Source organism: Brachionichthys hirsutus, chromosome 8 (genome assembly GCF_040956055.1).
Source record: "Brachionichthys hirsutus isolate HB-005 chromosome 8, CSIRO-AGI_Bhir_v1, whole genome shotgun sequence".
NCBI lineage: Eukaryota > Metazoa > Chordata > Actinopteri > Lophiiformes > Brachionichthyidae > Brachionichthys > Brachionichthys hirsutus.
Genome location: NC_090904.1, coordinates 5,068,701 through 5,092,531, shown reverse-complemented (window position 1 = coordinate 5,092,531; position 23,831 = coordinate 5,068,701). Strand labels below are relative to the sequence as shown.

The 23,831-nt window shown below is 41.6% G+C and overlaps 1 protein-coding gene across 1 annotated transcript in view; it reads left to right on the top strand.

The window, feature by feature from the left end:
• Positions 1 to 6,048: 6,048 nt before the first annotated feature.
• Positions 6,049 to 23,831, top strand: part of col2a1b (collagen, type II, alpha 1b) — a 32,518-nt gene continuing 14,735 nt past the window's right edge. Inside the window, exons 1-24 of the mRNA XM_068742294.1 lie at positions 6,049 to 6,139; positions 9,270 to 9,479; positions 10,774 to 10,790; positions 11,135 to 11,167; positions 12,233 to 12,265; positions 12,503 to 12,556; positions 13,454 to 13,555; positions 14,149 to 14,226; positions 15,966 to 16,010; positions 16,939 to 16,992; positions 17,879 to 17,932; positions 18,492 to 18,545; positions 18,884 to 18,937; positions 19,031 to 19,084; positions 19,212 to 19,256; positions 19,380 to 19,433; positions 19,716 to 19,760; positions 19,912 to 19,965; positions 21,965 to 22,063; positions 22,197 to 22,241; positions 22,428 to 22,526; positions 22,646 to 22,699; positions 22,971 to 23,078; positions 23,453 to 23,506. Of these exons, the coding sequence (XP_068598395.1) occupies positions 6,049 to 6,139; positions 9,270 to 9,479; positions 10,774 to 10,790; positions 11,135 to 11,167; positions 12,233 to 12,265; positions 12,503 to 12,556; positions 13,454 to 13,555; positions 14,149 to 14,226; positions 15,966 to 16,010; positions 16,939 to 16,992; positions 17,879 to 17,932; positions 18,492 to 18,545; positions 18,884 to 18,937; positions 19,031 to 19,084; positions 19,212 to 19,256; positions 19,380 to 19,433; positions 19,716 to 19,760; positions 19,912 to 19,965; positions 21,965 to 22,063; positions 22,197 to 22,241; positions 22,428 to 22,526; positions 22,646 to 22,699; positions 22,971 to 23,078; positions 23,453 to 23,506 (1,590 nt within the window). The remainder of the gene's footprint in view (positions 6,140 to 9,269; positions 9,480 to 10,773; positions 10,791 to 11,134; positions 11,168 to 12,232; positions 12,266 to 12,502; positions 12,557 to 13,453; positions 13,556 to 14,148; positions 14,227 to 15,965; positions 16,011 to 16,938; positions 16,993 to 17,878; positions 17,933 to 18,491; positions 18,546 to 18,883; positions 18,938 to 19,030; positions 19,085 to 19,211; positions 19,257 to 19,379; positions 19,434 to 19,715; positions 19,761 to 19,911; positions 19,966 to 21,964; positions 22,064 to 22,196; positions 22,242 to 22,427; positions 22,527 to 22,645; positions 22,700 to 22,970; positions 23,079 to 23,452; positions 23,507 to 23,831) is intronic.

Sequence of the window (23,831 nt, the reverse complement as noted above, 5' to 3'; positions counted from 1 at the left end):
TTCAATATAATACTTTCATCTGAATGTTGAGCATCAATATAAAAAAATTATCTCTAACGTAAGCTAGGAAGACTACATTTCTGCACACTTAGGCTTTATTTCTTATCTAATTGTTTCACCTCTTTATGCACACGCAATCTTATTTTCCTGCATCACAAACTGGACCCAGAAAACCCTGCGACCATGCTTCATTGGCGTGTTTGGCCAGCGTACAGCAGGGTTTTCTAACCTGGGTAAGCAGCACTTCAAAATGAGGTTATAATTAAGTCAAATGAACATTTGTTAACGCAACGTATTCATATCACGGTGTTACAAATAATACACAAAATTATTCCATAGGTTGGAATTTGTATTTCTTGTTTTTAATTAATCAATCAATACATTTGTGTTGCTGTTGTGTGTGTTATGATGATGTTGTAAGGGCCAATATGCTGGGTGCTATTATACAGTATGTACGTACATTCAAAATTACATGTGCTGCTGCTTTTAATTCATGAATCGGTAAGGCATCAGTGATGAGCCTTTTTTTTATTTTATTTTAACAATGTGTACTTTATAGATAAGCGTTTTTATTCAGTGTTCTGATTGGCTTGCAGTCCTGTCACAATCAGCTATTTTGGAAAGTATAAACTCTTCAGAGCATCCATGTTTGTACATAAGAGTGTTTAAGAAACCTGGACAAATTGTCAGCTTTTTTCAGATGTACTTTTTTATCCTATTATGAATATTACAGTATCTTCTGATTTCTCCACAGTTTGGAAGTTTCTTTCTATGAAAGTCTGTGTCTCTTTGGTAAGGTCACACAGACATTACTGAAGGTACGTATACAATACAATATTTCTAATAAACAAATGTGAATTATTCAAGTGAGAAAATATATTTAAAATATAAGATTTTTTTTCCAGCATGTCAGGTATTGTTGGCCCAGTGTTTCAACCCTGTTGGTAAAAGAACTAGAAATACTGAAACTTTTGGATGTACTTGAATTGTGGAAAACGACTAACAGGAAACCTGACAGCTCAGAGACAAAAGAAGAAAAAACTCCTAAGACTGGGCCGCGTGAAGAAGTGGGAACACTGATCAAAATCCACATAGAGAGCGAGAAACAGAGCAAAGTTAGAGAAACTAGTGCTGTGAATGCTAAAGACAAAACATTCGCAGATTAAAAACAGTTAAATCTTTATCTTTCTCTTTCTGCTGAAAGAGCCTCTCATAGCTGATATGCGCCTCATGTCTGCCGAAGCCAGACATAAGTAACACTAACCCTGTGAGAATGTTGGTCGTTACGTTTAAGGTCATATATGACATGATATCCTGCTCTAATGCTTCAAAAATACACTTTTAGAAATATGTGAAGCAGTTCAATAATGTGTATGCCAGCATTCATGAATGTGCATGAAGTTTCCACTTCCTCCACCCTTTTCCCTCATCATCATCACTCCTCTCTCTCTCTCTCTCTCTCTCTCTCTCTCAAAAACACATGGATCACTGAAACCAAACTCTTCCAGAGATTTGAACTATTTCAGAGCGCCCTCCCACCCCCAACTCCTTGAAGACATTTCCACAGATGCTGCCACATTCTAGTGCTTTCCTCTATTTTCCCTTCATTTTCAGACTCTGACTTTCAAACTCATTCACACTGATCACATTGTTTATATCGTACAGAAAATCTATTGCTTCTTTTTTCAAAGTCAAAGGTCAATTATCAAACCCCATGCCTTTAATTAAGTATAAGAAAAGGTTTAATCAACCCTTGGCTCACAATTTGGTGCTAACTGCTGCTAATTCAAATAGTGAGGGCTTTGTGCGAGACGGTCATTGACTTATGCAAACATAAATTGGGCTGTGTTGTTGACTCAAACCCAGACAGAGGGGTGTCTCTCAGTCTGGCTCATCAGGCACGCAGTGCTGTCACACACATGTCTGTATTCACACACATGCACTCTAATAATCCGATGAAACACATGAAGTTTTTAATTTTTAGCTCCTCATCTCTCTGGCAGTCTAATTTTTCAGCGTGCAACTCAGATCATATAACGGGCAGAAAAGCGTGACAGTGGCTTCACCTTAACAGAGGAGGCCTTTTAATATCCTGCGTAAAACAGAAAACCCCCAAGAACACTGTGCAGAACCATCAATTATTACAGACACGATTAACTATTTGCTTTAATATCTTACATGATGAAATCGGTTTGATGTAGTTTCACTAACTAAGCCACAAAAACCTTCTTCTTCTGATTCCCAGCATTCTTAATCTTCCATCAACAATCATTGAAGTTCGGATTATATTGTTTATTGTGGTGGAGAAATTAAATGTTAATCAGGAGTCATTCAAAATGTCATAAATAATGTTCAAACGTAATGAACTGAATCAATCCTTAAAGCAAGGTGTATCTGCATGGATGAATCTCCCAGATGTTCCAAGTAAGACCTACACATGTGCTGTTGTAAAATAAGGTGTCTAATGGTCAGGGGCCCGTTGTTCTAGGGTGAAAATTCGATTTCATTGTGTGTGTCCGCAGATGATGATTAATAATAAAAAAAAGTATTTCATTTAAAAATATACAGGTAAAGAAAAAAAAACTTCTTATATGGTAGGCAGCAGGGAGTAAAGTTGGCGCAGCAGTTGAAACCAGGCTGGTGGACGTACTGTCATTAAGCCTGTAGTAGTGCATTCTTTCACACGGTGATGTTACGGCTTTTGTTGTTGCTGTGGCAGTCTCACATGGCCTCAGTTAAACCTCTTCTTGCTGAATGCACCTCCCATCCTCTCCTCCTTCAGCCATCCCCTCCCTTGCTCCTGCATTCCATCTCCCCCTTTACCCCCACCCCCCACCCCACCTCACCTCCCTACTCTCTCTCATTTTTCATTTTTCTACAATCCCCTTCGGTTCGCCCCTGACACCCCACTCTTATTTTCTCCCATAGTCTCTGATTATCTTTCCAGACGGACTTCATTTCTAAACAGCTTCAAACCTATATTCACAGCATTCTCATATTTTATTTTTTTCCTCTTTAATAAAGTGCTGGTCTTCAGTGTGACTGTGAATTGTATAAGAGGCATGGCGGATTGAACTTCCTGCAGCTGTAATTTGTTAACACATCCTAAATTTAAAGGGGGGGGGGGGGTACTATAAATATCAAGTACAAAGTAGTGGAGGAAAGAACTGCCTTCAATTTAACATTTTCAACATGAAAGAAAGTTGTTTAAAAAAAAGAGTAAGTAATGATTTTTGGCAGTGTTTATAGTGTTTATTCTCTCGTCTTTTCTCAAGCTCCCTGGGCTGTTTCACCCTGAACTCCTCACCAAAGCAATGTTATGAAGAAATCAAAGAAAGAAACCAAAGAGTCAAACCCCAGTGAGACACTGCAGCCCATCTCTACACCCAAATGTAATTCAGGCATGCAGGACTGAAACAAAGCCGAGTCTTGTCTTGACTGCTCGCCGGTGAGCCTTAGACCATGCATGCTGTATTCCAGACATGAAGACACACTGGGTGTTGTTTCCTCTTCAAAGAGTCCTTACTGAGACGTTTGTAGGCACAAAACCTATGCCATCATACACATCCCCTTCATACACAGCCCTATCAAGAAATGTTCATAAGTGCTGACAAACCTTTGAGTCTGCAAACCACTGGCTGATGTAGCCGAACTTCCCGTTCCTTCCAGCGATAATAAGGAGCTGCAGCTGATGTTAGATCCCCGGCCTGTAAATAGATAATTGGTGGTTGAGTGATCCAAAGGCTTTGATGGGTTGGGCAGGGTTTATGGGCATGCCCTAAGATCACAAAGGGAAGACTACATGGCATGACTTAGTCTGACACGAACCTTTTCATGAAGAAAATACATGCAACAATCTGACATTGCAAGTTACACCATTTTCATACAAGCTTGTGGGGATGGATTACAAGAAAAACAATATGTTCAACAATTAAACAAGCATATCCATGAAATAAAAAGAAATGTATGAGCAAATATGACCCATTTCATTTTCTTATCTGCTTGTCCTCTTTAAGGAGCCTAGAGGGTCAGCCCTATATTGCAGAATCAATGACAAACAAACAACCAATCACACTCACATTCATGACTTTGGGCAAATTAAAGTCACCAATTCAACAATGCTATATGTTTCTGGAGGTGCAAGAAATATGGAGAACCTTAAAACTCTACACAGAAAACGTTCAGGTGAATTTGAATCCACTACTTTGTGCTGTGAGGCAATGATGCGACCCACTGTCAACTCTATTCTACCACTTCTACTTCCTGACCTCAGTGTAGCTAGTCATCATGGTGATGCTGCACAACATGTTCAACAGATGCCTCATGCATATCTCTGGTTACCTACTGCACAAACATAACATGCACCGAGTCCTCTAGCAGAGTGCTGCGAGTTTCAGGCTCCTGTAGTATCTTCGCTCCTCCTACGGTGGCACTCGTCCCGACTGAGATGTTGAATCTGATGGAGCCGCTCTTCCAGTTTGGAGAACACAGCCTCTGATGCTTGTGTCACCACTGGAACCACTTTGACCTTCCATATCTGCTCCAGCGGTTCTGTCCATCTCGTAGTACTTCTCCAGCATCGGCTGAGCTGTCTCAGAAGTTTCTTTTCATAGCCTGCACCTTCGGATGTCTTCGCTGCGGTTGACCCCTGGCTCCCATGGTGCTTAGGGCCAGTAATTGTGTTGCCATGGTCAGATCCAGTGGTAGGATATTTTTTTACAGCTGCCAGTTCTTGTGTATGCTAATGATGCTAACCCCGTTCAGGGGCCCTTCCTTCGCATCGCCCTCTGTCTCCTGCTGCCTGTGGACTCTCTTATTAGTGCATTCATGAGCTACTCCCAGGATTGTGACTCCAACGTTCAATAAATCTCACTCTTCCTCTTTTTGTTGCTCATAGAGTCACTAGATTTTTTATTTTTTTATTTTATTTTGGGTGGAACCCTCTGTATATTATTAAAAGTGTGTATGTCTATATATCAGTGGCAGCTTATTATTCCAGCTGGACACCCAATGACTGGTAGGACATTCATATTGATTGATTAGGACATATTCCTACAATTGTCTTCCATGTATCAGACACTTCACTCCACATCCTACATCTGGCTGTGGAGAGTCAGGCCTCTGCATATGATTAGCATGGACAAGTGCATCAGCTCAGTGTCGGCTGCACTTGATTGTCAGTCGCGTGATGGCTTTTCAGTTTGTGCTTTCCACATCCACAGTGAGGAAGGTCATTCATGTACGGTTCGACCCTTTATTATCTATGAACTATTCCAATTTACATAATGTTAAAAGAATGCAAAAAGGGGGTAACTATTTACCCCTTTGATAAGTTAGTAAATAGTTACCAATTAGCAATTAGTCAATTAACTGCTGCAGCTTGAACTCCAGTATTCAGGTTATCATCATGAACTCATAAAGATTCAATGTGATCAGCTTGTTGATTATTACTATGAGAGGGCGACCACAGGAGCAGGAATTAACCCTTACCTTGTATTCAGCTTGACCATGGAGTTGAATTTCATAAATTGAGGGACCTATGAGTGTAACCACGGGAATTTACCTGTGGATAGATCAAGATCTAAATAGGGGAACTACTCTTTCAATGAAGTGACGGCAGGAGAGAGGGGAGGGCACCGGAGAGAGTGATTTCGGTTCAGGAGCAGCACGCGTGGAAAGGAGTGGTCTGGGACAGGGATAGTGGAACCTGGGAGACGGAATGGGAGGGAAGCGGGGCTCAGATTTCAGGCTTACGGGGATGGAAGGGGCCGGGCTGACATTTGGGAATATACGAGGATTCATTGAAGGCATCGTGGACATAAAACTACAGCGTCTGGCCTGAAGCGGTCGGTGCTGAGTTTCTGCTGCAGGTCCGGGTCCTGCCGCTGGATTGCCCCCCCCCCCCATCGGTTTTTGGGAAGAGAGAATTTTGAATGATTTGGCTTTTGTAACCGGGGACACACACACACACTAAATACTGAGAGAAGCCTCCGCTTCCATCGCACCCTTCGTTCTCCCTTGAGAGCCCTGCATGTCTAATATTTAGACATGTTCAACTTTATGGATTCCAGGACTGTATTGCTACTTGTAGCAGCCCAGGTGTGTCTATTAGCCGTTGTGAGATGTCAGGAGGACGACCGTAAGTGTCAGTTTCATTTCTCTAAAATGACACACACAAAATGAAAGTTGCCATTAAATGCATCGGGTGAGCAGGTGTCCTTCTTAGTCAAGTGATTGGAAAAATACGCACAGCAATAAGCGCAAAACCAAAGCGTTCAATTCTTTGGTGTTTGTTTAGGTGTCTGAATTTATTAGGTCATTAACGAGCCCCTTTTACGCACAGAGTTGTTGGTCTTCTTATTCTCTGTGGCATCAAAAATACTGTTTGTTGACAACCGTGGACCTTCTATCTACCAACAGCGGTGATCTTGCTTTATGTTAAAGGAGTGATTAACCTTTGCTTGGAAGAGTTGTTGATGTGCGTAAAAGTGATCCAATGGATGGAGCTGTGGCAATCTTAACCAAAACAAATGATGCGCAGGATCTGTTTATTTCTTGTTTCTGTTGATTTAGATCTCATTTATAAGTCAGTGACTTCTTGAGAGCGTGTTTATTACGAATTATTTATTCTGTGACGTTCACGTTCTGCAGAAGTAAAGGATGCGATCCAGTAGTGAGTGCGTAGCGACCTGCAGTCAAACTGCTGGACACCTGTGGATGCTTTATGGGCCTTGACAGGTTCTTCTTCTTTTTTCTTTCTTTTTTTTTTGACTGCAGATTCTCCCAATATAAAGGGGGATGGGATGGGGGAAAGGGGAAAAGGTGCTTATAGGCTCAAGGGCTTGTGGTGAAAAATGCTCACATTCCGTTGCTGTCAGAGGGCATCCAGACAAATCCTGGCTTGCTGAGGCAGAATGGTGGAATAATAACCAAAGTATCCATAAAAGGTGCTTTTAAAAGGATTATTTCATGTAATAATATTTACCAGCCTTATACCTGCAGATTTTCTGCTACCAATCTTTATGCGGTTTTGAATGCAGTTCTTCATATAATAGTATGTGGTGATGATTAATCGTCATTATTGATTTTAGCACCAGCAAGAGAATTTGAGAATTGAATGTGCACCAGCAGATTTAGGCCAGAAATTTTGTTCCACATAATATCAGGGTTTCCATCTGTTTAAAGGATTACCCAGTAGCTGTGACTGTCAGAAGCAGACAGCGACAAGGTGCCAAAGAGAGGTGACTGGAAAAATATTAAGACCGAGGCATTATTATTTTAATTCTCAGTTCACAAAAACAGATATATGTTTTAAAATGAAGAAAATATGTGTTTTAAAGACTGAGAAAATGGAGGAATATTCAAATGCCAAAGCAAGTGCAGGTCTCAGGTTACTCTTTCAGAAAATAGACTCCTGGAAATAATGTGAGCCATTGTTTCTCCAGCATTTTTTCAGGGAGACACTGAAGTGGCAAAGAAGGATCTTGGTGACTTCAGAATAGCAAAATCAGCCTTACGTTAACTTAAGGTCCTTTCTATAACTCTCAATATTGATTGGCTGTTAGTGTTTGGGGTGGTAATACTAATCAAACAGAGGTAGAGGAAGGGATTAAGGGCCAGAAGGTACTAAATGCGATGAGCAGAAGTGACTCTATACTGACTTCCACCTGGAATCACTTTACAAGTTGAATTGTTCATTTTAGTCTCCTCAGGAAAAAAAGCATGGCTGCCAATACTTGGGAGAGGAAACTTACAAATATCCCTCAGCGACAAAAAGCCAGCTTTGTATCAGCTCTCCATCACAGAGGAGCCCTTGTCCCAGGAAAAATAAATCCTTATCAGGAGAGTCTTTCATATCTGAGTCATAGCCAGGACAGGTGCAGCCCTTTGACAGTACATCAAGCCCTGTTAAACGAAATGTCAAAACGTCCAGGCATGAACGCTAACGATTTTCTTTTCTTTGATGGGTTTCAATTGGCATCTGTTATGGCTATGGACTCCAGATGGGTTTTAAAATGCGCCCCGTGTTTGAACAAGGCAATAGTTTGTGAATTGCCCACTCTGTCCCCTTCCAGAAAGACCCCATTCATTGCTGCTGAGGTCTCTTAGGTTGCCTAAACATAAGCAATGCTCTAAGGTAAATATGGCTACTGCACTTGCCCCCTCTCCTCGCACACTGGAGCTGCTCTATACCCTGAGTTTTTCTTAGGGGTTTTTTTGCCCCTTGGTTCTGGTTTAGTGGCTCCAATCAGAGCGTTTCTTTGAGCGACTGTTTAGCCATCTGTTGACTTTTTAGGAATCTGCCAGACTGGAAAATGAGCAGGAACTTTGTTACATTTTCTCCAGTACTGCAATTTAGAACACGTACAGTACCTGTATTTAAACGTGCCCCTCCTCCAGCACGTTCAGCTATAAACTCCATGGCAAAGATGCAATTTCTTTCTTTATTTTATTTGCTGAATGCAAAGTCAGTCTGTCTCCTTTGCAGTAAATTAGAGTGTCTCCCACACTGTTGACTCGCCCTATATTTAACATGTCGAGGAATTTGGGCGCATGGTCTCCACTCTCCAGCGCCTGCGAATCTGTTAGAAGTTTCCTGCAGGTGTTGCACAGCGTCACACAGATCCCGCGATGCTACACTGACCCCTTGTGGCTGTTTGAGAGGATGCATGCTTTTATACCAATTAAATTTAATTAAATGACTGAGCGGCGGTAATCAATAAGTGGCTTAATCTCGCAAGTGCTTTTGTTTTTCTTTTCTGAGCTCCTTTGTCATGTTATAGTCATTTTTTGTAGCGTGCTAAGAGACACAAAGACATATTGAGGAAGAGAAGGGAGGGACAGTTTGATTGAAACCCTCCCATTTGTGGTTTGTATAGTATGAAGACTGGTTGTAGCTCTCAAATGTGGGGATGTGTTGCTTGTCTGTCCCATTCAGTATGATAGTAACCTGAATGTCTTTTAAACTGTTCTTGAATCAAACAAGCTGTTGAATACATCGTTATTTGGGTTGTGGGATATTATGATAGATGCTTCTCTGTATTTTGGAGTATTTTATATTTTAATTTAGATCCAAGCTTCCCAACAATGTTTGCATTGAGAATTTATACTGTGCTCTATGCGTTCCCAGTGAAAAACGGATTGAGTTTACGATATGAATATATATATATATATACTGTATATATAAATGTTTTTATACCTGATGCATAATCTCCTTTTTCCTCCCATCATGGTCCCACCTGTGTCTCTTACTGTGACCCCACACACAGAGGGCGATGCTTTTAGCTGTATGCAGGATGGACATCGCTATAGCGACAAGGACGTATGGAAGCCAGAGCCTTGTCGCATCTGTGTGTGTGACACTGGAAGTGTCCTGTGTGATGAAATTGTCTGCGAGGAGCTAAGAGACTGCCCCAAGCCTGAAATCCCTTTTGGAGAGTGTTGCCCCATCTGCGCTGCTGACCAGCCGCCATCCATTGGTTGTAATTTATTTATTTCACACCTCTCGTAAATAAATTACTCTCAAAGATCATGGTGTTTATTTTGGGTAGAAAATTGCAGTTTGGTATTAATCAAAGGTTTGGTGGGTGCAGTTTATCCTCTCAGTGTAAAGGGTAAAAGCAGAACATTTTATTACTGGTCAACCTTTGATTGTAATTCAGTTTTCTACCCCAAAACAAGCACATGATGAGAAAAAGCAACAGTGGCACATCTGACCAAATTTCAGTGAAATGCTACCTCAATGACATTTTTCCATATCTGGCTCACCTTGGCTCCATTTGCACGTGCTTTGTCCCAGAGTAATGTGAAAACATGTGAGAGTCATTAAGGAAAGGCCTCAGTCAAGCAGGCGTGTTCTAAATTTCTACTCGGTGTCCTCTTTGATTTCTGTAGAGCTGATGGCAAGAAAAACTGTCATCAGAGCAGGCTCTGATAAACGAGGAGCGTATCTGTGATCATTGGGAACAAAAAAAAAAGAATGTCACTTGAGGAGCTTAGCTGAAATCTGAAGTGCCACTGTTAGCATTGCTTTCTTGTGGATTAAAATGCTTTCATAGAATCTTACATTCATTGCTAAATGAAGTGCTGAGTAAGCAGAACATAACACATTCAGCATAACTTTAGTAAGAATCTACAAACAGCTGTGAAGTAACTTCTTTTTTTTTATTATTAATAAATATGTGTCGAAACTTGCAACTATTTAACATCGCCAGCTATTTAGAAATCCGGAATATTGTATCTCATTTTTGATCAGATCAATTTAAAAATGCTAATTTTGCCAATTTCTATTCTATTTTATGAGGGTAAATGCCTCATATGTCTGCATGCCTTTAATTAATGATGTTTTATAGATGCTCAGCTGACATATACAACATATAAAAGCTCCAGATTTATCAACATTGCTGCGCACCCCTGCTAATTATAATGCTTTGAAGGAGAAGAGCAGCCTAGAGAAGACTGCATAGTTACAGCGTTCCTATTCTTATGCTTCCTGTCATCCCTGTTTTCCGTGCAGCTGCTTTGCTTCTGCTTTGAGCTCTTAAGATGGTGAACCAGCCAACACTTTTTCAAAACCTGATGGACTGTTTAGGTATAAATGTGATTTGGTGGTGGTCTTCAGAGAAGTTGATTTCAGGAAAACACATCCGACAATCAGCGTCCTGACTTTCTGGTTGTCCAAGGAATGATCTCCAACCTTGGTTTACCATATGTTATCCATTCTCTAACTGTGGTTTGTTTCTCCTCTCTCACTCTGCTTGACCACATTAACAGGAACACCTGGAGCTAAGGTGAGATCCTGCAGGATATTAGCATGCCTTGTGCATTTGTGTCAAAGGAAGCAGATGCAGATCCTGGGATTACATCTCTATCCCAGGCTGATAGTAGCGGTGCATGACCAGTACTTTATGGATTTAGATGGACTGTGGCATGAAAGAGCTCTGTCAGACGGATTTAAACTGTTTTCTCTTTGATACTGTAACAATTACTTACTTTTCTTCTGACACGCTCTGGATTTAAACTGTGAGGGCTTTAAAAATACGATCAAGACAGGTGAAGAAGAAGAAATAAGAGCAAATCATTTTGTTCTTTGAAACCTAATTGGTGTTTTTATGCTTTATCTTTTTGTAATCAGGGTCAGAAAGGTGAACCTGGAGACATTACCGATGTAAGTTGACAAACAGCAGTAAAAAAAAAAAATGCTGCTAACTTTCTATTGAAAATGTATATTTGTAAATTGTTTTGCAGTTTAAAACTAAAGTTTCTGTACATCCTCATACAAACCTCTCACAAAGCCTTTTTGGTGGCCAGTGATGGACGACGCATCCAAAGTCTTTGTTAAAATAAAAAAAAATAAAAAACTATTTCCTGAAAAGTGAAAACATGGCCATTGTATTATCAACATCTTCTTAAAGTATTGCAAATAAAAGTAGTAATTACTAAAACCACATTGTAATGCCTGCCATTCTATGAGATATTCATATCATTATTACTGATGCACTAGCATTTAACTGAAAATGTTTTCTTCACTTAAATATTGCTGACAGTTTATTTCATACCAGTGCAACACATTTTATATCCCATTTATGCTTTATGTAAAATCGCAATCTAGTTTGCTAAAAGGAAATTAATAAATACAAATCAAACCTTGTGTGAATGTATGCAGGTACTGTTGTTAGTAATAATAATGTTATTATTTATCTAATTAAAATAGTAGTAATAATAAATAAATAGCAGCACTGGTCTAATGAACAGCGAGGTCGGGTCGGGTTAATTTGCCCACTCATCGGGAAGTCAGACACAGTGAGGCTCCACCGCAGTACTCTAACATTCTATCTAATAAATATATTCATCATCATCATCATGAAGTTCTCAAGCAGAGGACGACAAACAGTAAAACTGCTGCTGCTGCTGCTGAGCTGCACCTGGAAGTGCTTTACCCTTCTGAGACTGCGTGAGTTCAGAGCAGAAAATAAGTCGCCATTGTTTACTCTAAGTTTCACATGCTTTGCCTGAAGAGAGCAATGAACAGGCCTGCTCTGTGAGAAGAAAGATAATGTTTCTGCCCCAGTGAATGTGGAGCTAATCCCCACATGAGCCAATAGGAATGATCGTGTCGGTAGCAGCCCTGAATTGAAACCAGTTTGTGCTGTTGTGTGCTAGGTCGCTTCAAATGTGACACTTTTTTTTTCAAAGATTATAGAAGCCATGCTTTCTCTATTTCCTTGTGCAGGTTGTAGGACCAAGAGGACCAGCGGGCCCAATGGTATGCACCAATTTCTGCAATTACATATTTCCCCTAATTTCTCTTCAGAAGCTTTTTGTGTACAGAGAAAGACTGCATTTAGCATATAACTAGGTATTATATTGAATTGTCGGTAGCAGTGCCAGGAAATGGAAACTGATCTTGCATGACAGTAACGGCAGAGCTCACAAACTCCAGCTGTTTCTTCTAAGAAATCACCTGAAGGTACTGACTCCTTCGCCGTCTCCCGTTCACCAGGGCCCACCAGGAGAGCAAGGATACCGTGGGCCAAGAGGCGAGAAAGGGGAGAGGGTCAGTTTGTCATTTTCATTCCAATAACGAGACATGACTTTCTTCATTTATGGGAGGTGTAACACATCAGAGGAAATCTGATCGCTCACAGATGTGAGACTCACAGTGTAATATGCTGCTTCTCTAACAGAAGCCACTGCATGTAAAATCACTTTGATGTGGTATGAGCTTGTTGGGTTGCCATGTTGGTCATGCAGCACCAGGCGAGCAGAGGTTAGACAGCCTTTGAGGTGTTCAGCACATTCTTTGCTCAGGATCCCGTAGAAGGGTAATTTGTCACTACATGCTCACAGGTATGCCAGGTAGTCCGATTTGTGCTGATTCCACACTTTACGACTCTCGGGCTGTATTTGGCGGTCTTCGAGCTCTTTTGGAGTTTTTACCTCTACATTTGTTTGAGTTGGATTCTCTTGTAAAGACCCTTAATATTATACTAGATTATATTATACCCTGACAATATTCAGTTGAATATTAAACTAGTATGTGGCAATTACAACCCAGCACTATGCTAACTGGACACAGTGACCGTGTGATGATTTATCAAAAGTGCAACTGAGCTCAAATATTGACATAAAACCAGTGACTTGTAAGAATTATTATTATTGAATGATTCCCCCGATCAGAACATCGATGGTTTATGTGTGATCTTATAGTTAGTCAAAAGATTTGGTGGAAGGAATAAGAGGCAAATATCTTTGTAGATATATTTGGAAATTAATATATGACTAGTTGATGAATGGAGAGATATAAATACTTTATTCATTTGTAAATAAATACAAATGTCAAAAGTCAGTAGTTCTAGCATCTCAGATCTCAGATAGCTTTTGCTGTTTTCTGTCACATAAACTGGTATTTGTTTGATTAATTAATTTGTATTGGATGGATGATTTATTTCAGGGAAACTTGGGTCCTCGTGGCAGAGATGGTGAGCCTGGCACACCCGGAAACCCTGGCCCCCCTGGGCCTCCAGGACCTAATGGACCCCCAGGCCTTGGTGGAGTAAGTGCTTTATTACAAAAAAGGAGATTAGCGCTCACCGCAGGCTTAAGAGCAGATAGATTGATCCCTGATGACAGCTGAGAACAGCTTCACTCAGACTGGATGGAATAAGCAGAGAGATTCCAGGAGCACGGAAGACGTGGGAAAGGTTTGATGCTTGGGAGGGGGCAATAAGACAACAGAGGATAATGCAGAGAGGGAGAGAATAGAGCGAATGCCTCTCATTCTTAGCAGGAGAAAGGGAGGGAGGAGGCTGGTTGAGAGGGGAGGGGAGGTGAAAAGGCAGGAGGCAGTATGACAGACCTTGAAGGGAAGGGAGCTTTTTTAGGGGGGGGGGGGACAAGGAGACTCTTTGTGAAGGCGAGGGAGATGAAAACAGTTCACATGCCCTCTGTCTCTCCTCTGTCTGCATCAGGGTTGGCATAATGAGCTCTGCAGCCTATTAAAAGCTGCTCCACTGCCAAAACGGCACAACATCCTTCAAACGCTGCAAATCAAATGAAACCAGAATAAATGCTCTATTTTGATATCACGGAGGGACACGTTTGTATTTACTAATGACAATAAAATGCATGTTTATTTTCTCCTACCAGAACTTCGCTGCTCAGATGGCTGGCGGTTTTGATGAGAAGGCTGGCGGCGCACAGATGGGTGTGATGCAAGGACCAATGGTGAGAGAGCCACGATGAGACAAGCTACGGCTTCCACGTTTCATTTCACTTTATTTTTTGCGGTTGCATTTGGCTTCATATGAATCTGCTTGGACACTACAGTCTTGGAGGGATCAAGACAGACTGTCTTTCCATTTGGAGGCCTGCGATTAAAGTATGTGCTGGCCCTCCTGAAGTTTCAATGGATTTCTGACTCCTTCTCGATCCCAGTGCATCTTTACTTTTATGGAAGGTCACAATCTACTGCCAATATCAAAACCGCACGCTGGACACATCTTCATCGCCGTTCTTCCCAGGAGGCGATACTCATGGAGTATTTAAAATCTTCCAAGATAGGAGGGAACACATTTTTCCCTCCTTTAATGATGGATATTGGTGAAACTTAAGAAATTAAAAGTCAAACCCTCTGTGTTGGATCCTAATGGAAAATAAACACCTTGCATGGAGCGCAGATGGGTAATCTTAGAAATAGAGGAAACAGCCGTCGCTCATGGACATACAGGCTTGAAAAAGCAAAGCTGCAGTCGGTTCGCTGGCACAGCAGCTCCCATTCGCTGGCTTGAAGAGCCTCCTGTAAGTTATTTCAGTTCAGCCTGGCAGCGTCTCAGCCCAGCAGAAGTCTCAGACACCAGGCGAGGGGGAGTGGGGCGACTGCAGCCGATCGCTTCTCCACAGCTAGCGGCAGTTGGTGTGGCCTCACTCCTACTGAGTGTCCTTCCACATGTCTCTTATAAAACCGGTGCCTTTCTGAAGCCAGCCCACATTTGTTCTCCGGACTGCTGGAAGAGAGAGCGGCGACAGACGGAGACTGGGCCGGTGTGAAATTACAAGCTTATAACCAAACACTCTCACTCAGATGTATATTCAAACATGCTGAAGTCTTCGAGCCCCATTGATGCACCTCTACCTTAGCTTCATTAGCTTCTGAGGACCCCCGTGTCCTCCTGCGACATTTTCTTCGGAGGCCGTCCCGATTTTAAGAACGCAAGCGTAATGTTTACGTGTCGGACATCTCGCACAATTGATGCATTTTTAATGTATTTTTTCGCCGAAGGAACTTTGTTGAAATCAATCGTTCACACAGTTCCTGCCCGGCTGATCTTCTTTGCATGTGTGTTTATGAGATATGAAAGGCAACAGGGATTTGGTTCATCGCCCCTGCAGAATGTGATTTTCAGAATGTGAGCAGCGATGCATGAAGTTCAAGCAGAAAGGCCTTTCTTGTGTGGCGTCAGGCGCTCCAACAGAGCAGATTATGATCCAGCGAGAGAGAATTGTAGCGTAAGGAATGTCACTTTCTGTTCTGACACCTGAAGCATTTAGTGAGGAAACATTTTAATGCGACAGTTTGGTATTGATATGATATGTTGTTTGTCATCCTGTTTCAACCTGTTTCTAAAACACACATCTTTCACCAATTTTGAACTACTGGAACAAGCAGCAGGTGGGAAAACGAGCTGATAGAAGAAGAAGAAGGGAGTTAAAGATAAAAAAAAAAGAAGGATAGGGAGAAGCTGCTGTGGAATTTCAGAGGATTTATGGATTTGACAAGGGTTTTTTTATTAACCTTTGGGGCAAGGTAGATGATATTTACTTTTATAGTAGAATTCAACTGGTCAGAAAAAGATTTCCCATCCCCAGCACTGCATTTATAGAAAGTCTGTTTGCACCAGACATTTATGAAGTTTAAACGAATGTGTCATAAGCCTGTTGTAATGTTTTTTGTCTCTTCCCCTTAGGGCCCCATGGGTCCCCGAGGACCACCTGGCCCCTCCGGATCACCTGTAAGTGCCCTCTCTGTGGCCTAGACAGCAACACAAACTGTGTGAAATATCACAATTGTCACGTGTTCAATGCTGTGTGTTTGTATGCCACATAGTCTACTTCCCGTAAGGGTATTGAATAACTAATAATGAGCCCTACATGGCGGGGGACTTTGGTAGCAGGGATGTAATACCACAGCCTGACAGGAATCGGCGGCTGCAGACAGGCCTAACGGCCACGGCGACCGTTTCCGGGACATTCCTGTCTCCCAGCTGGAGGCTCAGGGCCTTTTTCCTACACCTGTCGGTTTAGCGTTCAGAGAGCCTTTGGGTTTATCCATCCACAAATACACACCCTGCTCTTATCAGCAGCCGAGCTCCACCTTTAACCCATTCAGCCCTCGTGGATTACGGTAGAAGCTGTTAGGTTGTAGTACACATCAGTGGACTTGCCTCAACTTGATGGCTTAAGCAGTCCTCATCTGGAGAAACGTATTTTATCCTTTGACACCTTTTTCTTTTTTTACTGCTTTTAGACAGTATTCAAACTGGCTTAGAGACACAGCATATTTCACAGAACCGTGTTGGTATAACTGTCTATAATACAGATGCAGGCGTAGCTGCTCTTCTAGGGTTTATAGTATAATTCTACTGTATGTTCACGATAATTAAACCAGACAACCATAACAGATATTTAGTACTCTAATCAATATGTATAGAATTGCCACCACAATTTACACACAGCAGATGATGAAAGCAAAGATCGAATTAAGCAGCTGATGCCGGCCAGTTATTATTATTTTATTTATTTATTTATTTAGCTTTATTTTAATTGTCAGCAATTGTTTGCTTGTTTTTTTTAAATCCAAAGTGGTTTTTAACTTAACTTCCTCTCAGAAGCAAAGTTTCTCTCTAATATAACAACCTCTCTTTTTTTTCTACATCCCAGGGCCCACAAGGTTTCCAAGGCAACCCAGGAGAGGCTGGCGAGCCTGGACAATCTGTAAGTATCCCACAGAGTCCTCCATTAGCCTTTTCTCCCTACGTACTTACTTCAGAGCCTGTCGACATAATCATCTTAATCTTTTTCAACTGGGCACCCTCCTCATGTCTGTTTAACTCCTTCCTTCTCCTCACAGCTTCATGGGGGGAACCTATAAGCCCCTGCTAGCCGCACTCTAGGTCCAATAAAGTTCTTCAACACTTTCTAAGCTTTCATTGTTCCCCATTAACTTCTATTCTCAGTTTTAACATTATCGACCTTATTCAGTCACTGTTTATGTTGTGTCAAAGCCGAGTAGACGGACTCTGTCGGCACCAAATTTCTTCTTCTCTTGTAATTCTTTTTTATTTATAATAATTTCCACAGATAATTCCCTACCAAACACCATTTTAATTTCTTACTGCCCCTTACTTCCCCCTGCTGCAGTTTCGACCCTGACTCTGGATGCTTCCAGAAATTGTCCATTATGGCCTGTCCTTTCCCAGCTTGTACAAAATGCAGAGTCTCTCCCTCTGCTGCGTTAATCTGTTCCTGTGGAGCCTCTGAGGTGCCCCCACTTTTAAAAATGTTCTGGTGGATCATTATGTCAGATTAAAATCACGCCTCCTTCCAGAAAATTACTTGACAGTTGTCAGGTAATCACCATTGTGAGCGGGGCTCACAATGGTGGCCCAGTGTTTGTCAAGACTGATGATCATTTTAACCTTTTAAATCCCCGTCGGTCAAAGATGGTGTTCTCCATCAGAGCATGCAATTATCAGCAGGATATTATGAATTAGCTACTGAAACAAGATGTCTGTGTGTTTTTTTTTTTGCGTCTGGTAGGGAAACTGTCTTTGATAATAGAACTGTGATTCACTTTTGCTTGTTCTCTCTTTATATATAGGGCTCCATGGGTCCTCGTGGCCCTTTGGGAGCACCTGGAAAACCTGGAGATGATGTAAGTGTCTGTCATAATATAATAATGTTCTGAACACCTTGTTTAATAAGAAAAGTCTGACATATTATTAGACATAGTAGCACTTCTGACATTACATATTCTTTGTGTTTTCTGTAAACTCACTGTCAGTGTATTTCTACTTTCATGATTATAATAAGTGAATTATCATATTATGAATTCTCTATTCATTGCATTTTGGCTTTAATTTAATTAATTTAATTAAACCTGATGTCTGTCTGTCTGCTTGTTTGATTGTTTGTTTGTTTATTTACTTTATTTATTTAGCAGCGCTGTGCATTATGTGACGTATTTCATGTTGTTTTTCTCATCGACCTGAAAATAGACCACAAATAGCCTGACTTGTTGCTTATATGTAATTCTAATGTTTGGCCACGTGATGGAAGCAGACCTGATATATCGCAATGTGACCACTAGGAGCACTTGCGTGCACATCCGCTCTATTCAGTGTACGGTGCATTAGTTTTCATTCAATGCAGTGCCTCAATAAAAGTTACGAGTTCAGTTTTTACCTTAGTCCTCTGCTGTCTGTGTGCTCTAGGGAGAGGCTGGCAAATCAGGAAAAGGAGGCGATCGGGGACCTTCTGGGCCTCAGGTGAGATTTCTCTGAACTCTCGTTATACTGTGAGTTTTTCTTTTGTTAGTCTCTGTTGCATCCAGTTGCATACATTTTAGTTTAGACTAAACTAGTTTAGACTAGTTTAGATTAAACAATGGAGTGGCTCCTACCGTAACTCGTCATGGATTACTGTGTAGACGGTAAATAGCCTGCGTTTTTGTTGTTTTTGCTGTCATTGTATGTTGTTGATCTATGATCACAAATATTGTGCTCTGGAAGAGAATTTTCCATTTGGTACAATACAGTCTAAGCCTTTAAATAGCCTTTAAATAAATTAAACTCTCTTTATCACCAACTCTCTTGTTGCATCACAGGGAGCGCGTGGATTCCCTGGAACGCCAGGCCTGCCTGGCATCAAGGGACACAGAGTGAGTTGTGTCTATTTCTACAAGTTTCCGACTGTTTTTCTGTTTTTTTTATTATCATATTTCTGACTGTGTCTCTGCGCTCTTTCTTGACAGGGTTATCCTGGTTTGGATGGTTTAAAGGGAGAGACTGGAGCTGTGGGCTCTAAGGTAGGTTTGGGGTACCCATTAATCTGGGCATCCATTGTTTTCACGTTTCCTAAAGCGAGTAAAAATGCTGCAGTGCAGTCAAATGGCCTTTGCTGTAGTAACAAAGCAAATGTTTCCCCTTATTTAGGGTGAAAGTGGTTCCACTGGAGAGAATGGCGCCTCTGGCCCAATGGTGTGTAACACGTGACATCACAGCAACAACATGTGAAAACACAACTAGACGCGCAAATATCAAGACGTTACCGATCGTTGCACTCATTATGAGGGTTGCCTCTCCTCTCCTCCATCCACCCAGGGGCCTCGTGGTTTGCCCGGTGAGAGGGGCCGCCCTGGCTCGAGTGGAGTTGCCGTGAGTGTCATCTTTCTATCTGTAATCCATAATAATTTAACATCAGATTTACACCTGTCATCAACGTAATGCTGAGCTGTGTTGATTGACAGGTGTCTCATTTAATGCACAAACTTGTGAATTATACCTCTGTTATTCAGAGACATTAACCACAATGTGCCCCCCCCCCCCCCCCCCAATATAGTAGCAAATGTCAATTTAGTTATTTCTTATTTTTAATCAATATAATTAGGCCAAATTATTTTGATACCATGTGCTGATATTGTGTCATTGATTATTCAGGGCGCACGTGGTAATGACGGTTTGCCTGGTCCCGCCGGTCCCCCTGTGAGTATTATTCCTCCGTCGCGTTTGATTCATTGCCATCGCTTGCTAAATAAATAATCCAGTATCCATCTACAGTATGACAGTAGCCTCTACAGCTGGATGTGTTAGTGATGAACAGCACAGCTGACAGCCTGACTTTTCCTCTCCATAGGGCCCCATCGGTCCCTCTGGAGCTCCAGGCTTCCCTGGCTCTCCTGGTTCAAAGGTACGTCACGAAGTTGTATAAATACTGTAGTACTGAGGCTTCTTCTTCTTCTGTCAATCAGAGTCGGAACCTTAGTCATCCAAAAACCATCCAGCATAACTGAGCATCCACTTTATTTCATTAAAAAAAATCTAATTACGTAAATGTATTACAGGTGCAAAAATCTGTTTTTATAAATTATTTATACTTATAATATGACTTTTTTTTTAATCAATTAAATATAATATGTAAGGAGATGGTAGCACGGAGCTTAGGGAGGGTTCTGCAGAGGCAAGTTGAAATGCTTGAGTGAAATATGAGAAGGCTGCACTGCACTGAGAAACGCTTTAAGCCCCCATCTGTGTGGAAAGTTATGGAGAATCGGGGTTTTAAAACTGTCATTCTTCCTCTCTCACTTCTTGCTCTCTGCGTCGCATCTGATTTATCCTTCCTGCATCGCAGGCAAGTCCAGCTCTGTGCTGGCAGGCCACTTTCTTCTTCGTGCTCTTTGGGAATTCTTTTAGGAGTTAAAACTGGAGTATTACTTTATCAGGTCCGGGAGTTTCTTATGATAATAGTGAAGGCAGACAAAAAATATTAATGATCTCTTATTACATAATTGTGCTGCAGGAGCTCCGTTGGAACTTTTGAGATGCTCTTTCCCTGTATGTGCAAGGCTCAAAGAGACTAACAAATTGGAAAACAACAACGCTATGGGCGAGAGGCAGGGTACACCCCGGATGTGTCTCCAGCGCATCATGGGGACACACAGAGACAGACAACAACTATGGACCATTTGGAGTAATCAATTCGCCTAAATGACATGATTTTGAAGGTATAGGAGGAGAAATCCCACGCGGACACTGGGAAAATGTAAAAACTCAGATAGGATTCCAACCCAGACCCCTCTTGACGTTAGGAGACAGCGCTAACCACTACGCCGCCATGCCACCCTACCTAGGTACATAAACTATGCTCCCATGGTAAAAAATCTGACAGAGACAGCTTCTATCCAGTTCCTGTTGCGTCTCAGTATTGAATTATTTATCCGCAGCCAAAGTATTGCTTCTGAGATGCTGAGAATATTTTCCATCACTTTAAAATAATAGCAGATGTTGCTCACTTTGTCAGATTTTTCATCCGGGTTTCACTGCCAGAAAAGTATTGTGTGATGCAAATACTATTCTGTCATATGATTGAATCTGCAAAGTATACAAAGCTGCAAAAAGGAAAAGGAATTTCATTCAGCAAAACAAACCACAAGTGTGTTGAAAGTGCCCGGCTCGTGTCCACAGTTTCTCTGCTCTATTTTAATACCAAACCAGATTATCTATAAAGCTTTGAATAAACATAATACTTTGGATAAGACACTTTATAACAGCAGGGAAGATTATTATGATCGCTCCTCGCCAAAAGGGAAGTACAGAGGGGGATAGAGGAGTGTTGTTCGTCCATCTGTCCAGTTTGGTTTCCAGAGACAAGCAAGTACTCAAGTGGTGCCTTTTGCTGTTTGGGAACTTTTATTGTCTGTTTTGTTTTGTTTTGTTATATTGACATGGTTACAATTCTTCATTTAAATCATGAATGTCTCAATGATAAACCATAAAATGTTTTTTTTTTAATAAAAATAAAAATACATTTTAGGGCAGCACGGTGGGTAGCGCTGCTGCATCACAGGAAGAAGGTCCAGGGTTCGATTTCAGTGCGGCGTTTGAACGTTCTCCCCGTGTTTGCGGGGGGGTATTCTCCAGGTTCTCTGGGTTCCTCCCACCTCCAAAAACATGCAGCATAGGCATACTGGTCACTGTAAAGTTATCTGTAGGTGTGAACATGGTTGTTTCACAGTTTTATTGCTTAATTACATTCTTTTATTGGAAGAATGAATGTAAAAAAACAAAACAGTTTGAAGCCATTCAAATGCACATTCAAAATTCCCCACCATATTTCTTTTTCATTAAATTTAAGATCGGCTTCTAATAATGTAATGTCACTCCCCTTCTCTATTCTGTGTGTTTAACAGGGAGAAGCTGGTCCCACTGGTGCTCGTGGACCTGAGGGGGCTCAGGGACCCCGGGGAGAATCTGGCACTCCTGGATCATCTGGACCTTCTGGTGCTTCTGTAAGTGAAACTGTTAAGAATACCTGCTGAGATAGAGGATTTCAATGACAGATACGTGATCAGATCAATCATTCATGTAGACCCAATCAGTACCAATGATTACTGCTGTGCACTCGCTTTGTGTCCGCTACAGGGAAACCCTGGTACCGATGGCATCCCTGGATCCAAAGGGTCGTCTGTAAGTATGAGCCTCTCATGGTGTCCATATTTTATTGTCATTTCTTTACTGTGCTTTACTTTTTTTTCACCACATTCAGTTTCAGAGCTGCTCGAGCAAATTTACTTTGTACTGGATTAGCCGTTGCCAAATGATAGTGTAAATATGAAAAACTCAAGACCACGATCTCTCTCTCTCTCTCTGTAGGGTGGTCCTGGTATTGCTGGTGCTCCTGGGTTCCCTGGACCTCGTGGTCCTCCTGGTCCTCAGGGAGCAACTGGACCTCTCGGGCCCAAAGGAACATCTGTATGTACACTCTGTATAAATCCTTACATAATGGTGCCATTGCAGATAATAGCATAATAGAGAAAAGGTAGCCTGATGTTCACCCTGTCTCTCTCCCTTTGTCTGTCTTACTTGTTTAGGGAGGTCCAGGTATTGCAGGCTTCAAGGGAGAGGCTGGGCCTAAAGGAGAAATTGTGAGTGCATTGTTTCCTTTTACTAGTCCCTGCATTCTTTAACTGTTCAGCCACTCATCTACCTTTAATGCTAATAAAAACATAGATCATTAGACTGGATAATCACCTTTGTGAATGAAGTCAGTTTGAAGTCAACCCATTTACTGCTTCAAAATAAACGATCTGAATGGACCTCGTACGTCGGAGGTCTTCTGCTGTAGGGTGGTTTGGTGTGGTGGTAATTTTTTTGCCTCCTGTAATAATCTGGTCCTATTATGGATGTGATCTCCAGGGACCACATGGTCTTCAGGGACTTCCTGGCCCACATGGAGAAGAAGGAAAGAGAGGACCAAGGGGGGAGCCTGGTGCTGCTGGACCACTTGGACCCCCAGGAGAGAGAGTGAGTCACATCTGACAGTTAAAAATGACACGTTCCACAATAGGAGTTTCTCCTGTGGTTTATAAAAACCAAATATGGTCAAATATATTTGCTTTAGATATTTTTAATGTTTGCTATTAATGTCAACTAATTCACACATGAATGTTGCTGCATTAGTGATGAGCAATTATTATGTCTGTTATACCTTTGGCGGTAATATCAGAGTAAAACTGTTTCTACTTTACACATTTTAATCAAATAAAATTTTAATCAGCTTGAACTTGCTTTTATTTGACACCGCCAGGGGCCTGTTTCAGGACCAGAATGCGATTCAGATAGTTAGATGTTGTCGTTATAGTCGCAATGCTGACTTTCCTCTTGTTTTCCTTCTGTAGGGTTCCCCTGGCAACAGAGGTTTCCCGGGTCAAGATGGTCTGGCTGGTCCGAAGGTGAGTATCACGGTCAACGGTTACAGCTGCTGTTATAGAACGGCTTAAATTCTTACTGTGAATAATAATAATCAACGAATTATCCGCTCCAGCAGAGAAAATGGACAAGGAAGCTTTTAGACACTACAGATCTGAGTTTCTTGATGTAATCGGCTGCTGCAGAGAGGAAAAGGTTTATCAATCTTCTAATGACAATATGTTATCATGTTCTGCAGAGCTCCCAAGAGTTCCCTTTTAAACTGAGTCCCACACTACAAAAGCAAGTTCCACAGGCCCAGAATATCTGTGGACAAAACCAAAGGCTGCCTTTGAGTTACAGATCTAT